At 34.6% G+C, this 17,995-nt stretch overlaps 1 protein-coding gene across 1 annotated transcript; it reads left to right on the forward strand.

Moving 5' to 3' along the window:
* Window positions 1-16,763: 16,763 nt before the first annotated feature.
* Window positions 16,764-17,476, forward strand: LOC113352085 (uncharacterized mitochondrial protein AtMg00860-like). Its single transcript, XM_026595956.1, has 2 exons — window positions 16,764-16,816; window positions 16,939-17,476. Exons 1-2 carry the CDS (start codon window positions 16,764-16,766, stop codon window positions 17,474-17,476), a joined length of 591 nt encoding a protein of 196 aa, XP_026451741.1.
* Window positions 17,477-17,995: the final 519 nt, after the last annotated feature.

Consider the following 17,995-nt stretch of genomic DNA (forward strand, 5'->3'; position numbering starts at 1 on the left):
CAAAAGTCGTATAGCTATATAGACTACAATTATACACATTTGATATTTCGAGTTGAGTTTAACTCGCTTACATGTTGAGTTTGGATAGTATGCGTACCAGTTCGCGTACCGGCAAAACCCAAACTTAGTCCGGCTACTTAGGTATGCGTACCCGTATGCATACCTAAGTGGATGATGTTCTAAAATCGGTTTGTTCATGAACTAATACATTTATATAATAAGGAATACAATCTTTTGCAAACCGTGGATACAATGTTCATGACTTGATTCGAGTGAATTAAAATCGATTTTGCTTCAATTGTGTCTTGTATACTTCTATGAGAATATAAATAATTGAACAACCCTAGAACTAGTTTCATTTGAGGCATTTGAACTAGTTATGGTTAAGATGAATGAGGTTGATATGAAAGTATTCATATGGATAACTTCGGTTAACTATTGTTGACCCAACAAGGTGTACACGTTTAGGTACGGTTACTCATATCTAAATGAAGGTATATTTCATTTGTATGTAACAATCTAAGTTCGATCTAACGGTTGAAAAATATTAGCTTGAGTCTAATCAGGTTTTCATATAACGGTGAATATTGAATACTTTGTTACCAAGACATCATTGATTGCAAACCCTGATTTTAAGATTATATAAAGGAGAACTCTAGCAACTGGGAAACCTAATCCCCACACCTCCTGTGTGATATTAGTTGCAACTAGAGTCGATTCTCCTTTATCCTTAGGTTTTTCACGAAACCATGTAGGTTAACGACTTAAAGACTTTATTGGGATTGTGAAGCCAGACCCAACTATTTACTTTATAGTTGCGTGATCTGATCTTGCATTTTCTATCGTATTGAGTAATATCTTCTCTAAGATTGGCTCGAGATAATTCTCCGATAGGCAAGATAAAAAGTAGTCACAAACATCTTCGTTTTATCGTTTGTGATTCCACAATATCTTATTTAGCTACCAGACGATTAAGATTATTGTGAGATGATTGATATTTCTAGGCTGTTCTTCGGGAATATAAGTCTGGTATACCAATTGGTTCCTGTTCACCTTGATTTATCAAAAGACGGAATAAAACTCATAGATTTAACTGTGGAAGACAAATTTATCTATACAAAAGACTTTTCTATGTGAGACAAATTTGTTTATCAAGTCTTCGACTTTGGGTCGTAGCAACTTTTAGTTGTGGGTGAGATCATCTAAGGGAATCAAGTGCGTAGAGTCCTGTTGGGATTCCGAGACGTAAGGAGTGCAACTGTACCTTGATCAGTGTGAGATTGGTTAGGGCTCAACTACATTCCAGTCCAAAGTTAACTTGGAGTAGGGTAGTGTCTGTAGCGGCTTAATACAGTGTGGTGTTCAAATCTGGACTAGGTCCCTGGGTGTTTCTGAATTTGCGGTTTCCTAGTTAACAAAATTTCTGGTGTCTGTGTTATTTCTTTTCCGCATTATATTTTGATATATAATAAAAATATCACAGGTTGTGCGTAAGTTCAATCAATTGAGAATCCAACTTTTGTATGTTGATTATATTGATTGACGCTTGAATATTGGTCTTTGGTATCGTTCAAGTTGTTTCACATAATAATCAGGCTCACGGATTTCTATATGTTCGATTTGCTGATTACATTATCAAACAGAGATACAAACTCTTGGATATATTTCCATTGATTGAGTCCGACTGTCTAGTTGATTCTCTTGGAATTATATTGGAGTTGTTCATACAGACTGCTAAGCGAAATATTGGGTGTGGTTGTTAGACCCCCGCTTTTTCACATTGGTTGTCCAGCATCCTGGTTGTTATGAAGTCTCAATTTGCCTGCAACAAGTGATTCCACACCTTGCATTAATGGATAATTTCCCATAGAAGCATCAACAAACACGAGAACGTAATCTTAATTATCATTTGAAATAGTAAAAGTCAAGAGATACTTATTGTTACAAGGTACAACTGAAAACGGTGTATGTATTAGCTTTTGAGTTTGTTGCAATGACTCTACTTTAGACTACCTATACTGGCCTTACACCTAACTTTCCATATTTGCCAAAAAAAAAAGATATAAAGTCTAGGAAATTCAAACAAGTGAGAAGTAGATTTTGTATGAAACCAATGCATGACCCATTCCCTAATAATGAAAAGAAAGAATAATAGAGAAAACTTATGGAAAAGTTGCAAACCATACTGCTCATACAAAATGACAATGAAAAAATAAGTGATCAAAAGTTTCACCAGTTAATCCACATAAAGGACATAAATCATCAGAAACAACATCAAATATAATCAAATAGGTCCTCAGAGGGAATATGTCTTGGAATATCTCCATATGAAAAGTTCAAACGTTGGGAGAATTAATATCAACGTGTCAAAGTTTTCTTGATAAGTAACATTGCACTGATCTTGCAAGAGATCTTTATATGTAGATTTAATAGAGAAATTTCCAATTGTAGCCAATTACCATCTAATAGTATCCATACCAGAATTTAAGATTCGTATATTAAGAACTTTTTCAATCTGATTCGCAATAAATAATTTAAGCAAAGCTGATTTTTTTGGAATACTAGAGTATAGTCTTGCAAATGACAATCAGGTTGATCAAGTATCTAATACTATAGTTTCATATATATAACTTTGCATGTTATGTTTTCAATCTAAACGACTTGAAAGTAACATAGATAAAAATGGAAACATGTCAAGTCTTGTATCACTAACCGACTTGAAAGTAACATAAATAGAAATATGGGTCATAAAGTCGATTTTCCATAACAAGACAGGTGTTGCTAGGAATAGTGAAAATTCTGTCAAAGTAAGTACTAATAACTCTTTCAGTGTACTTAATGATAAAGTTATTATTGAAGAGTGTGAAGACGACAGCGAAGAGTTGTCAGATGTAGAATCCGACAAAAGTGCTCCCTTCATGGCTTACGAAGACAAAGTTGGAAAGAAGACTGAGAAGGAGCTTTCTGGGCTCAGATGGAATGAGAATATCCATGACAAGGGAAGCAACGAAAATCTGGGCAAAGGTCAAAGATCGGCTGCTAGGAGGAAGCACAAATAGCTTGTTGTTGCTTGATGTGTAGGATGCTTTTCTTAATCTTTTATGTTTTGCTTGGCACGGGTGTGGGCATGTGCCAACCCTTTGTTTTGTTTTCTGCGTTTTTGGTGCTGGCCTTGACCTCACCTCTGGACTCGCTTAGGCGCTCTTGTCTGTTTCTCCTTTTCCTTTTCGAATAAAAATTTTAACCTTTCTACTTCAAAAAAAAAAAAACATAGATAGAAATAGAAACAAGCAAGTCTTGTATTACTAACCACGAGTAGAACTATGATGTTTTCATTGATGTCGATAGTCTTCGGATTCTCCGATTTCTTTAGAGTAATACTTGTATGTCTGACGAGGTGTCAACTCGAAAATAATATTTCTCTACTTTTCTTTACACTAGCAAGTAGTATAATGAAAGCAGGATCGTCCCGTCCCGAGGGAGGTATGAAGCAAAAGTTGTTATGCAAATATTCCTAGCAAAGAAGATTTTGTTCTAGAAATTCTGAAAATCACAAAGTTGTATTCAAATATGAGATAAGATTGATTAAGGATTCATTCTCGACCACGAAACACAAACCAAATTGATATATAGCACGTTATTCGCATTATCTTGTTACTAACAACCCTAGGATAATCAGTACGCTCAACTATCCCGTTATTATCTCCTAAGCTCACCGGATATGGAAGCGCTCGACTACCGGATTCTACTTGCCAAGTTTCCTAGAGGTACGCTTTCTAGGTGTGACTTAAACAAATGCTCTAAGTTTTGTGAGATAAGATTGCTCCTAGTGATGAACTCAAAAGCATGAATCACTTACTAGTGTCAATTTCTACATATGGGTACTTAACAAAGTCCCATCATCAATACCCACATATTGCTACTTGTGTTTAATTCTCTAGACAATTACGGGTCGAAGAAAATCTAAACTAGCAATAAGATTGTGACATAACTATTTAATTTCGAACTTAAACAATTAAGGAACAATCCATAAGCATTATTAGCATGGTAGAAATCAAACAATAACTAAACTTGCGAGAAAACTAGCTATTGCATATCAATCATGAGCTCATATTTCGGGCTTTGAAATCACCCTTGATCAAAAATAGTTTTAGTTACTCATAATAATGGAGTTCATCATCAATAATAATTGAAATAAAGAAGACGAAAAATAAATACAAAAGCAAACCCTAGTTGCGGCTATCTCCAAAAAGCTCCAAATAGAATATGTGATATAAAATTGTAGAAGACTTTTCCTTTTGTAGCTTTTCTCTCATTCAAGACTAGGTTAAGTCTCAAAAGGTCCAATAGATGGAAGCCCTCCAAGCCCACATAAAAGAAATACCCATGTAAAAGTTTTGCTCAAAAAAATATCACCGGAAGTCCCAGCAAGTGGCCGGAAATTGGCCGTGAAAAACACCGGAAATCATCCTCAGATAACCGGAAAAAGTGTCTCAGGCTGCCGGTCTTAACAGTCTTCGGGTCAAGTCAACTCAGTCAAAGTCACTGAGTCAAAGGTTGAGTGAGCTGAGTCAGAGTTTAACTCAGTTGCTGACTGGTCTTGGCCAAAGCTGCTGCAATCTAACTCATGATGGCTCTGTATAAGCATTTCCTTCCCTGCACTACAAATGCTAGTGCTACATATACAACTCCAGCTGCTACAAACACCTGTAATGCTCCATCTCAGGTTCTAATCATCCTTCATTGCAGCAGCAACTTCAACTCAGACTCAACTTCAGTTCTACATCATCTCACACATCTGTAGCTCAATTCTTATCCATTCAAACACAGCCAGTTCAGTTCAAATACCACCATTGCAGACCACCAGAACTGCAGCCTTTGCGAGTAGCAGCTAACCTCATTTCGAGCACATCCAATGCATATATAGCAGGAACCCTATTCCATTTCGATCACTACCAACACTGGCTCTAGCTTCAACTGCAATTGCAACAACATACACAGCTTCAGAAACCCATCAGCGCCATTCCTTGCTCCATTTCAGCTGTAATGACAACCATCAGCCGCACATTCTTCCATTACAGTTCACCATTCATTACTCCCTGCAATTTCCAGCATCATAACACAGCATATTCTCAAATGTCACTGCTTACAACCATTTCTCATACTCATTTCCATCAATATCTCTACCAGCAACTCATATTGACCTTTTGTAGCTTCTGTAATGCAGACACCAGCTTTTCTGCTCAAGTCCATCACTGTAGAGATAATACATCCATCTTGAATTTCAGTACCAGACCACTACCAATGCTCCACTTCTCCGTATCTTGACCTGAACTACCAATACGAATCTTCAAAACCTATAACTCAGCATCAATTTCATGCTCAGGTCCATCTCCTCATTCCACCTGCTGAAACGGCTAACAAACACATCCAGCCTTGTATCCTTGTAGCTACCAGCTGCATTTCATGCCACATTAACCAGAACCTGCAATCCCTTCTGCAGTTTAGCTCAACAGCTCCCTGTAACTACTGCAATATATCTCTGCCTGCACTTTCAGGTTCATACCACCACAGTTCAGTAACACCTTCCATCGGCAGTAGACTTTCATCTCTTTTCCCTGTAATCTTAGCTCATTGCCGTTGCAGTTCCATAACTACCACCTTTTCGTCTTCAGTTCATCACCATCCAGCTCCTGCAATTCAGCTCTCTTCTCTGTAATGAGCTCAGGCCATCTGAACTGCAAATCCATCTGCTCATGCCACCATTCTTCTCCCTGTGATTGCTTACCCAGCTGCAACAGCTTCAGTTCCTTATCAAAATCTCCATCTGAGCTGCAACTGCAACTTCATATTCTTCTCAGCTACAGAACATCATCAGTTCATGGCCAACACCTTGTTTCTCCGTCTGCAGTTCCATTCGACCAAACCCATTCTTCATCCTTCATCACAGTAAGCTTCTCCTTCTTCAATTGGACAGCAGTATCACTCAATCCCATCATTGCACACTCAAATCCGAGTTGAACCCTAATCTGTAAATCCATTATCATCTCAGATTCAATCACCTCTGTACTCCGCAACATCGATTTCTTCTCTTCAATTCAGATCCAGGACAATCAACTTCAAAACCCTGTCCTAAACATACATCTAACCCAGCATTTCTATCTTCCTTATCATCAAATCAACAACAACTCATCTTCAAATTCTTCTCTTTCACAGCAGAAACCCATTTTCCCGTCAATTTAACACATGCAACCCTAATTCCTCGTTGTAACCTTTGATTTCTTCTCTGATTCTCCCATTGACAGCAATAACACAACACCACCACCAATTTCTTCATTTCTCAATACCATCTCTCTGTGTCATTCACTCGAGCAGAAGCAGAAGCAGAAGCAGAAGCAAATCTCCTCTCAGTTTTCATGAACAGCTATGCAGCCATTTTCTCTCAATTTCAGGTAGAGTCCGATGAGAGAAAATACATCTCTCTTGAATTTAGGGCTAGGTAATGACTAATGAGTGAATTTGCTACAAGGGCCCAACAACTCATACAAGCCACCAACAGCAATAGCTACTGAACAAAACTCAGATGGTTGCGCCCTCTATCCTTGGCTTGACTCCCATTAGCACTCGCCTGTAAAATCACGCTTTTGTCCTTCTGGCTCCGAATGAACGCTTCCTTCTTTTGATAATTCTTCCACCAGCATCATATGTCTCTCACTTCTCAGATTCACTTCTTCTCTTCAATGTCTCTTCATCACTAAAGCAGTCGTGCTTTTCAGACAAATAAATTTGCATCACTAAAGCCGACATGCTTTTCAGACAGAGATGAAGAAAAAAAAAGCAAATAATGAGAAATAGTTCACCTCCACAACAGTTGCACATGAAGTGACACTTTTGCCTGTTTCTTCTTCTTTTGTTCCAAATGACTCTAAAGTACCTAAATATTCAAAAGCAAACATAAGATACATAATTTACAAAAAAAATTAACAAAGAAAGCATAAACAATAGATAAATATCAAGGTGTTTTAGACACCTATCAATGTCTCAACATTTCTAGACTTCCTAACTTGACTCTAGTAATCTAATCTAGAGACCTTAAGTTTTCGAACTAAAATATGACAATCAACCTTGACATACCAACGCTTGGAAGGTTCAAGCAAGCAATGTTCTAACAACCAAAAATCCATATAATCTGCTTTGGTCCAGAGCCCGTTTGGGAACTTCCTCCACAAAGACCATTTGGCGTAGTCAACAGCTTTTTCTAAATCGATTCTTTTTTTGTTTTTGTATAATTTTCTAAGTCGATTCTACAAACTAAACCAGATACCATTGATTTAAGCCTCAAATTTAAGCATTCTTTAGCAGTTACAATGTTGTCTAATATTCGTATATCCTTAACGATGTCATTTGGTGGTTCGAGACAAGTTTGGGTAGAAGTTAATTGAGCATGTTTGGCTCCGAATCGTATGTACCAAACTAATGATGTGCCCTTTATACCATCCAATATATTAATGACGTGTGTCTTTATTTCAATTGTATATATATTGTTTCTATATTTTATCATTATCAAATACACAAAGCGAAGAATCACCAACTTAATTAGAGCCGTTAATTCTCATACCCTATTCTTTCTATGTTTTTTTAGGTTTCATATAAAATGGAATCCCTAATTTTAATTTATACGTGGTAATTAAATTCAAAAAAATATAGGTCTGTAACACCCACTCTGGCTAAGCAGTTAAATGGGTTAACGGGTTTAGCACACATAATACCTCAAATAATATATCAAGCCCACAAAAATAATATCCAACTAATTTCAACTGTAAAAAGAAAAGAGGGGTTTTACATTTGAATATTAAATTTACTACTTATTAATTGTCGAGTTTACTCTTCTTATCATTACAAAAATCAAGGAAAAATCGATACGTACTTCTACTCTCCAATCCACAAATATTTTTTTATGTATCCATATATGATTTCTTTTTAGTATGTTTGACACTTGACATTCTCCTAAATAATGCATTTCCCTGCCCAAGTTATATCCACAAGCTTGTCATGAAACTATATCGCAATTAATTTCACATACTCTTTCCCAAGAAAACAATGTTATTTGATATGTTTTAATATCGATCATTTGAAATGGCACTGTCCTTCTCCATCCTCTTTATTTAAGTGACCGCGCAAAACCAGAACATTGAACTATGTAAGCTATAACATCATCTGAACTCATTTGTTCCGAGAATAATTGTGTAGGTATGGAAAATATCCAGATCCTTGTTAATTTTGTCCCTTTTCAGAAATAGACCAAAAATATTAAAACTCAGAATGGACTCAACAGTACATAACATGTACGTTCTTACTATTTCAATAACACAAATAAAAGATAACTCATTTACTTAAGCCACTATATTATAAACGTGAAAATATTTCAAACGGAAACCGATTCTACTCATACAATATGTATCTTATAAATGTGAAACTATTTCAAATGGAGAACCATTGTATAAAAATAATAAAGCCATAACTTACAGGCACTCTATGACATAGATATTCGAAATGTGAGGTTATTCATTGTATAAAAATAATAAAGCCATGATTAGATAGTACGTCAAAAGGTTAAGCATTTAACCAAATAATAATAAACTATCCATCATCATCAAATAAAAATAACGTTAAACTATTTATTAATAAATATGTGAGACTACCCGAAATTACTCATTGGCTATCATCGCTCACCAATACTTGCCACCACCACAATACCACCCACCATAACTGTTGTTACCGAATCAGTTTCCACCACCACTTATAACCACACCATATCGTTTTCTCCTAATGAACGCCACCACGGCCAACACTATGGCCCATTTCTATGGTTGTTAGTCAATTTAAGTATATTAGTTAATAAAAGTATATATACTGTCATTATTAATAAAATCATTTATTTATTATCATTTTTAATTTAACATTTATTATGGTAAATTAATGTAAAATTTATTATGAAAAATTAATTACATTTGTGATATGGTAAGTAAATTTTGGCCTTTAGACGCATTTTCTAATCTCAATTATCACTTATGAGAAACAATTCTAGGCGCAGATTTCTCTTTTGTAAGGAAAAACTCGTCTGTTCTTTATCTAACCTATTTTAGCCAAGCTTTGTTTTATATCATAGAAAAGGAAATTTATGAACGTGGGGTTCCAATATATGAGTTTGGCATAGGAGTATATATGTATTAGTCCAGAATGCCAACCCTCTAGTGTACCAAAGAAGCAAAGTTAGTGCAATTTATTTTTGACGGCAAAATTCAGTTTTCCGACTCATACAAGATATGTATGAGACTTTTAATTATCAAATCTTGCCTAGTTATATTATTTCTTATTTGTTATTCGATGCAAGCGGCAATAATATGCAATCATGTTAAAATATGGATGCATGAATATGTTTACCAAATTAAATAAATGCATTATAATTAATAACTAAATCCTAATATTTTTGGTAAGATTTTTTATGAAAAATTATGAAACTAAAACATATAAATATTCTCTTGAACAACCTTGATTTTTATTGAGTTATAGACATATCACTCAAACTAACAATGGCTTATTTGTCAAAGATTTCCATTTATTATCTTATTGTCATGGTTCTTCTGTATTTTTGATCGGTTTTAGTATTCTACGTTGCAACTGGTGACAAAGTTCTTGGTTAGTAGTTCAACCATCTATTTTCTTTTGTCTTGTTATATATTTTTAGTTTTTCTTTTATACAAATTGGAATATTTTTTGAAAATTACTAAGAAGCGAAATATTTTGTTTTTTAATTAATATACCAGATAATCATGTGGAACCTCAAAGCTATCATATCGACGATTCCCACTGTCACTTTGCAGGTATTGGTAATTGTGTAGGTGATGGGAGAGATTGTGCAGGTCGATGTCGCAAGCACAAATACAACTCTGGTGGCTTTTGTATGAATAATAGATGTTGTTGCATCATAGAATAAAAACTTGGTGGAATGTTAAAAATCTAATGGTGGATTAAATTATAAACTTATTCATTTATTGACCAGCATGTTAAATTTCAGTTACTTGCCATTTTTTGATAATAAGATCTTTGGGTCTTTCAACGTGAATGAATATGACTTTTTGTTGGTTATATTTGTTTTATTGTTTGGGTTATTTGGATTTTGAGTCGTATTAAAGTGAAGTCTAAGTTACATGGACTAGTGATATGTTTAAATCCTTAATCAATAATATTTTTTGGTATTCTTGACAAGCTTATCTTATTTTTGTTTGATTCTTTTACTTTAAATCCAAAAAAAAGAGATGATTAATTTTTCTTACTCTCAGTGTTGGGTTCGGCGAGAGCACATAAAAAAAACCTTTCCCAAGTCAATCTATTCTCGACATATGAAGAACAAATGACCTGGCCGAACCTCAATGATATTTTTCATACGTGAAGATTGAGGTTCGACTAGGAAAATAATCAATCTAGCAGAAGCTCAATTATATTCTTTGTATGTTAAGATTGATGTTCGGCTATGACGTTCTTATTCCAAGCCGAACCTAGAAAAATTAACAAGTAAAAAATTTAGATTAGTAATCCACTTGAAATTGTTCTCATTAACTGCCATAAAATAATCAAAATATAAATATCAAAACGAACAAAATTAATCATAATGTTGGGAAAATATGTTTTAATAACCAAAAAAAAAACAACAAAAATATTTTTCCCATGACCCTGTTCTCGGACTAGTCAATAGGGGAAACATGCGGTATATACAAAATTCAATAGGAGAAAAGGTTATACCAAAATATCCATTTAGGTCATGAAACATTTCATAACCTCTCTCCCAGACTAATCAATACAAAAATCAACAGGGGAAGAGGTTTGATCCTATGATCAACACCCGGCTCTCGGATTATTATTATATTAAATAAAGGAAAGAATAATTAAAAAATGCTCCAAAATGTATGGTCATGTTGGAATTCTGGCATACTCAAATACTTATATCCTCACCTGTAGACACTCCCCAAATATGATGTTTACTAACAATATCAAGTCTCTTTTCCAACCCATTCCATATCTAAGTACCATTTTCGTTAAAGTAGCATGTAAAGGATTTTGTTTAGGAAAATATTTAGATTTCAAAATTCTAACCCATGAAGCACTAGACTAAATTAGTAGTTTCCAGGCCATCTTCGTTAATAAAGTCAAATTAAACTTAGTTAAAATTTAAAAACCTAAACCACCAAACTTTTTGGATATGCACAAGCTATGCTAAACTTTAAGGTTCAATCCTGTTTTGGATGATGTCCCCACATATCTACGTTGAATAATGTTCAATTGTTTGACAATGGAATCAGATAAAAGGAAACAGGAAATTTGATACATCACTATTGAATTAAGACTAACTTGTATTTGGATTGCGCTTCCACCTTGTCGGAATAATTTCTCATTCCACCCATCAAGATTTCTCCATATTTGAGCCATAAGAGGTTGAAAACTAACAAATTTAGACCTCTTAAGATATGAAGGCACAACTATATATGTCAGATAATTTCATGGGTTCCATTCGAAGAAAATTAGCTTCATGCGTATTTATTTATCTACTTATGCGCATTTATTTATCAAGGAATTATTTGATAGGATTTAATTACGTGGAATAATCCATATTTCCATGAAAATAACATGTTTTCCACAATTTGGTTACAAAATTGTTTTCATGGGATTGTGGATCTGTTTGCAAAAAAAAACGTGGTTTAAGGTATGTTTAGAACTTAATTCCATGAAATTTCATGGAAAGTCTTTCCTTGCCTCCCGAAGGATACTGATTCTATAAAAGAAATTGTTTCCTTTTCATGTTGTCAAACACAGTATAAAAGTGATGCAACTTTTAAGAGGGTTGATATCCCGTCTAGATGCGCTACTAAATCCCATCAACAATTCTTATGCCTGCTTAAGCTCGGATTTTTTAGCTTTATGATATACAAGACATCAGAGCAAAAATAAATGCGAGATAAAAGACCACTTCTTGCAGGATTAACGCCTTGAATAAACTACTTATTGTCGACATGGAGAAGAATCCAATACAAAGCATCCATACATATAATAAAAATATAAGGAGATAAACTATCTCACCTTGAATTAATCCTCTTGGTGGGGAAAAAGTTGATAGCTAGGGAGCACCGTTCAAAGGCAAATAAATAGATGGAGTGATAATACACTGATAATCTTATTGCAACATTTATCAGAAAAACCAAGCTTATCATAAATTTCTTGAACAAAATTCCACTCTGATTAAGCGATCAAACGCTTTGTACATATCTAATTTATTAATAACTACATCTCCTACCGTATCTTTTTTCTTTTACATAATATCAAGTAATTTATAAACTACTACTATGTTATCTTGGATACATCTACCCAGTACAAAGGCCTCATAATATGGAGATATAATCTCAGATATGATAGGCTCCATACAATTAACCATTATCTCATAGATTATTTTATAAGTGAATAACATAAACGAATGAACCTAAATTTACTAGGAGATAAAAAGACATTGGAACTTTGGGAACCAGTGTTTTGATATATAAAATCCAGACTACTATTAAACTTTTGTATTCTAAAAATTTTTGCATCAAATACACAATTTTGTGCTCAATAATATCCTAACTGAATAAGTAAAATCCAATTTGGAAATTATTATGATCAGGGGCCTTACAAGAAGGTAATTGGGCAATAGTAGCCTTATTCTCATCTATATCATAAATTTTTAGAAGATTTTTATTATTTTCAACAGTAATGCATGAAATAATTAGCTCAAGTAAACCAAAATATCTATCCGGATGAGACGAAGTGGTGATATGTTGAAAATAACCATTTAACATAGCTCCTATTTGTTCTCTTTCATTGCACCAAATTCCTAAAGGATTTTGCAATGAAGCAATATGATTTCCACATTTACTGAAATTAGCCCTAGCATGAAAATATTTTGTATTTCGTTCCTAGCAAGAAATATAGTTGTGACGGACCGGAAAATTACACCCAACACATCAGGACGAGCAGGACATAACTCCTCGATGAACCACTCTGATGCTACTAACCGTGCCTTAAAAATACTCTTTGTGTCAGGAAAATGCACGTTCATTTGCCCTTGCAAGCATGCCCGACAAGCATGAAGCAACTAGATTTAGCTTCCACATCGTTCCAACTTACCCTTGTTATGCGAAGGGTTTAAATCCATAAAGGCTAACACCGATGCATTATTTCATACATCACTGGCTTTCGAGTCCTTTCTAGGCATAATACATTCCTTGAACTTGCGCATATGCCATTGTAAGCCTATTTCCAGCTTTTTTACTTAGTTTAAGCATTGCTAAAAGCATGCAATGATCTTTATCTTTCCAAGGGTGCATCAATAAGGCTCATAATGTACTTCCCTTAGGCTTATGCAATCTCTGTTAACCTGCATACCTATATTGCTTTCTTTCCTGGCCATTCCCCATCATTGGTACATGCTTCCGTCGAAAGATTTGATATGAAGTATGAACAATCATCTCTTGTATCGCCTTGCATATCATCTTGTCGCAATCACCTCGCAGTTAGATGATATGAGTGACAACATGCTGGACCGGCGTTGATGCAACTCATTGCGGATACCTACGTACCATTCCCTACTATAAAGGGATATAACACAACCTCAGTTCATCCTCGAAGGGACAATCAACTTAAGACAACTCTGTTGCAATGTCGTGGCCAAGCAATAATAACGTAGTCCGTATAGGCTATTCTATTGAAATGCATCAAGGTGATGCATATTTGGTACGCGACATGGCATTGGCAAGGCTACACAGCTATAAATAAGGCATAAATATCATTTATTCTCTTCCGGCTAAGTTATGAAGCTTACTCGTATATAGTTCGCATGTGTAACTTCATCCAACTACCCCTCCCTATCTATGTTTATGGACATTTCTACAAATCAAAGTTGGGTATCACTTTGACATGCTTGCTTCACTATTCATGGTCATTGCCATGTATCTCTGAATAACCGGCTATAAGGATGTGTTTATGTTCTTTCCCTAGACCAATTCCTATATATACAACCATGATGGCTGCATATTATCTCGGCCAACCTGCTTTTCCTTGATGCACCATTATGTTGCAGTATTATCCATAGGCTAATGACTTGCGTAATGTAATATGGTAGTGCTGCTTTGGTCAAGAACATCCTTCCGACTGGATTGATGCACCATTTTGTGCGACATTGGTCAATATAAGTCAAGAAATGCACCATAGTTGGCGCAATATTGGCCCTTTGCCAATATGCCCAACACAATGCGTCATTTTGGCGCGATTTGGCCAATACGCATACGAAATGCACCATATTGGCTCTAGGACAATGTTCCTGTTAACACGGAACGTAAGCTTGAGATGAAGCTTCATCTCAAGCCAATGACGCATCTTTGAGCATGCACCATACGAAAAATGGGGGTGTTACAATAGTTAACTGTAAAAATCTTCATAATATGTTGATCGTTTTCATAGAGTGAATCCATATAGATTTAACTCCATTCGCAGCATATCTACATTGGCACTTGCTTCGCTTACATTCTGTATGTTCTTATTACGAAATTTTATTTAGCATAATTAGTTATTTGTGATCGAAAAACCACATATTGGAGAAAATGATAAGATCCTGCTAGTCACTTTTTGTCAAATGACTTGTTGATTTGGATTACATTCACTCGCAAAAAATTTTGTTCACTGTAAAATATGATGTGACTAGAATTTAAAAAGTTCATCGTTTTCCATGAAACTACTTGTAACATCAATACATGCATGCCAAATTTTTCAGATCTGTAAAATTGAATGAATCAAAACAACATTGGCATTCCGCTTGCAGTTTAATATCCACAAGGGATATATTCAAACTTCTAAGTTTATTTCTAAAAGGTTTGATTTAAGTGACACTGACTATTAAAGTAGCCCATAAAAGTCCAAGTTTTTAATTAGAAAACTTGAAAACTCTCTTCTCCAAAAACCTAAAAGCGATTGAAAACTTGAAAACCTAAAGCGCCGTCATTCCGATCTGCTCCCATGAGCGTAGATCGGAGAAGATATTCCCACAAATCTCTCATCTCTTGTCTTTCACTCTTCGACTGATATGTAAGTTTAATTTTAACTTTTTTAGTTTAGTTTTTTATCCCCGATCTTCTAAAAATTTGTAGTTTTGTTTTGTTTTAAGAGTTTAATCTCCCAATCTATCTTTCTCTAATTCATGTTCAGTATTTTCTTTGGGTATCAATCTCGTATTTTTTTTTAATTAATTTTGGTCATTTCGATTAGGTTTTTATCTGTTCCCATTAATTTCTTTAAGATTTGCAGCTTTGTTCTGCGTTTAATCTTAAATCTCAGAAGTGGATCTGTTTTTTATTAACTTTTGGATTCAAATCAAAATTGTGATTGAGATTATATAGTTAATGTTCTTGAGTTCAGTTCAAAGTTACGGTTTGGGATTATCTCAACTTTGTCTTTGAGTTCATATTATATTTGTGGTAATACTCGATCTGATCAAAACTAGACCAATTTTTAAGATATATCCAAGGGAACAGACATACAACAACAACATTTCCAAAGAGATTAGAAACCCCATCAGCTATTATTTCTGAAACTATGTTCAGGTTCTACATAACTGATGTAGAACATCTCTACATTCCTTCTTTCTTTCTTTCAAGAATTCTAGTTGGCCGGTTTCACAAGTCTTACTATTTCTTTATTGGGGAACTCTTGGTGACTTGATTCTCAAGTCTCTCTGTTTCTCGTTTTAATGTTTTCTTCTTCTTTTAGAACTCTACTTTATGCCTATATGAACATGCATATTCTTTGTTCAGAGACATTATTATTATTATTATCAATCTAAAGATTATTAATCTTCTTACATTTTCTCTTCATGTTCTATTAGTTCTTCTGTTTTCTCATCCGTTTTTTCCCTTTCTCATCCCCTGCAATATCCGCAGTGCATTCTTCTTGTTTGTTCCCCATTAGTTGGTACTACAACCAGCGTTTTGAGATTATTATCTCAAAATAGCTCCTTAAAACCGCTTCTGAAAATTCAGACCCTATATATATAAAAACAAAAAAAGTTCTTTAGTTTAGTTTATATGGGAGACCACGTTACTAGAGCTAAGTTTACAAAATCTACAGAGAAGTTGGATCAACTTGACAAGAATGTCACAAATATAACCAGCATCTTACAAGACATACAAAGGATATAAAGAGGATGAAGATTAAAGAAAATTCTGATGGTGAAGGAAAATCTGAAAGTGAAGAAAAATCTGAAGGTGAAAAAAATCAGAAAAGAAGGAAAGACATTCAGATCCAAGTATATCTCGAAGGATAGAAAGAAACATAACTTTGTCTATGATTCTCATACTCCAAAAGAGATTCAAAAAAAGTTGTACAAGTATAGACAATATGAAGGATACATCAATCACCCTTATAAGAAGTTTGCAAGTCCTAAATTTATAGCAGTAGTGAGGAAGATGATATTGGAGATAATCTAGAGAAGAGTCGGGATGAAGATAAACGTCTTCAATCAAATCAAAACCCTTATGGATCTTTACTAGAATACAAGTTTACCTCCATTAAGAGATTTACAACATCAGATTGATTTCATTCGGTGCATCTCTTCCAAATCATGCTCATTACATGTTGAGACCTAAAGAACATGAGATTTTGCAAGGACAAGTAAATGATTTAGAATGAGCGACGAGTGGAAAAAAACTTTTAAAACTCGTGAAGCATTGTATGAGTGGTTAGTCATGCCTTTTGAATTATCAAATGCACCCAACACCTTCATGAGATTAATGAATCAGGTATTGCAAACCTTTCCTTTAAATTCATCATTGTGTATTTTGATGATATTTTGATTTACAGTCGTAATGAAGAGGAACTTCTCTTTTATCTTTCTCAAGTATTTCAAGATCTTGTTGATAATGCACTCTATTTGAACCTTAAAAAGTGTACCTTCCTTTCAACTTCAGTCACTTTTTTAGGTTATGTTATTTCTGATCAAGGAATTTCAGGGGATGACTCAAAGATTGAAGCCATATCTGAGTGGACTACTCCAACATGTAGTAAATATGTTAGAAGTTTTCATGTCTTGGCATCTTTCTATAAGCGTTTTATTCGCAACTTTAGCTCTATAGCTGCTGGAGTAACTGATTGTTTGAAACAAGAAAAATTTGTTTGGACTGAGGAAGCAGTTAAAAGTTTTAATATTCTTAAGGAAAAGTTATGTAGTGCACCAGTTCTTGCAATGCCAAACTTTACTAAACCTTTTGAAGTTGATTGTGATACGTCCATGATCGGGATTGGAGCTGTATTGTCTCAAAGTGGTCATCCAGTTGCCTTTCATAGTGAAAAGAATTCAGAAGCTAAAAAAAAGTGGTCAACTTATGAGCTTGAATTATAAGCTCCTTTTCAAGCTTTAAAACACTGGCATCCTTATTTGGTGCATAATGAGTTTATTGTCAATACTGAGAATCAAGCTTTGAAATTTTTGCACACATCAACTTAGGTAAATCGAACGCATGATAGATGGCTATCTACCATAAATCAGTATACCTTCTCTATTAAACACAAGAGTGGTAAAATGAACCCGGTAGCTGATGCTTTGAGTAGACGCGATCACCTTCTTGTGACTCTTCGCAGTGAGTGTATAACTTTTGATTATATCAAAGACTTATATGCTGATGACGATGATTTTATGAAAATATGTGAAAAATGTGGACATATGTCCACTGGAGTTGGTGATTTTTTTCTTCAGGATGAATTTCTATTCAAAGGTATTCATTTGTGCATTCCACATCTTTACGTCTTCATTTGATTCATGAACTTCATGGTAGTGGTCTTGGTGGTCATTTTGGTCGGGATAAAACAATTGCATTAGTCAAGGAACGATATTATTGGCCTTCATTAAATAGAGATGTGC

Source organism: Papaver somniferum, chromosome 2, assembly GCF_003573695.1.
Source record: "Papaver somniferum cultivar HN1 chromosome 2, ASM357369v1, whole genome shotgun sequence".
NCBI classification, from domain to species: Eukaryota; Viridiplantae; Streptophyta; class Magnoliopsida; order Ranunculales; family Papaveraceae; genus Papaver; species Papaver somniferum.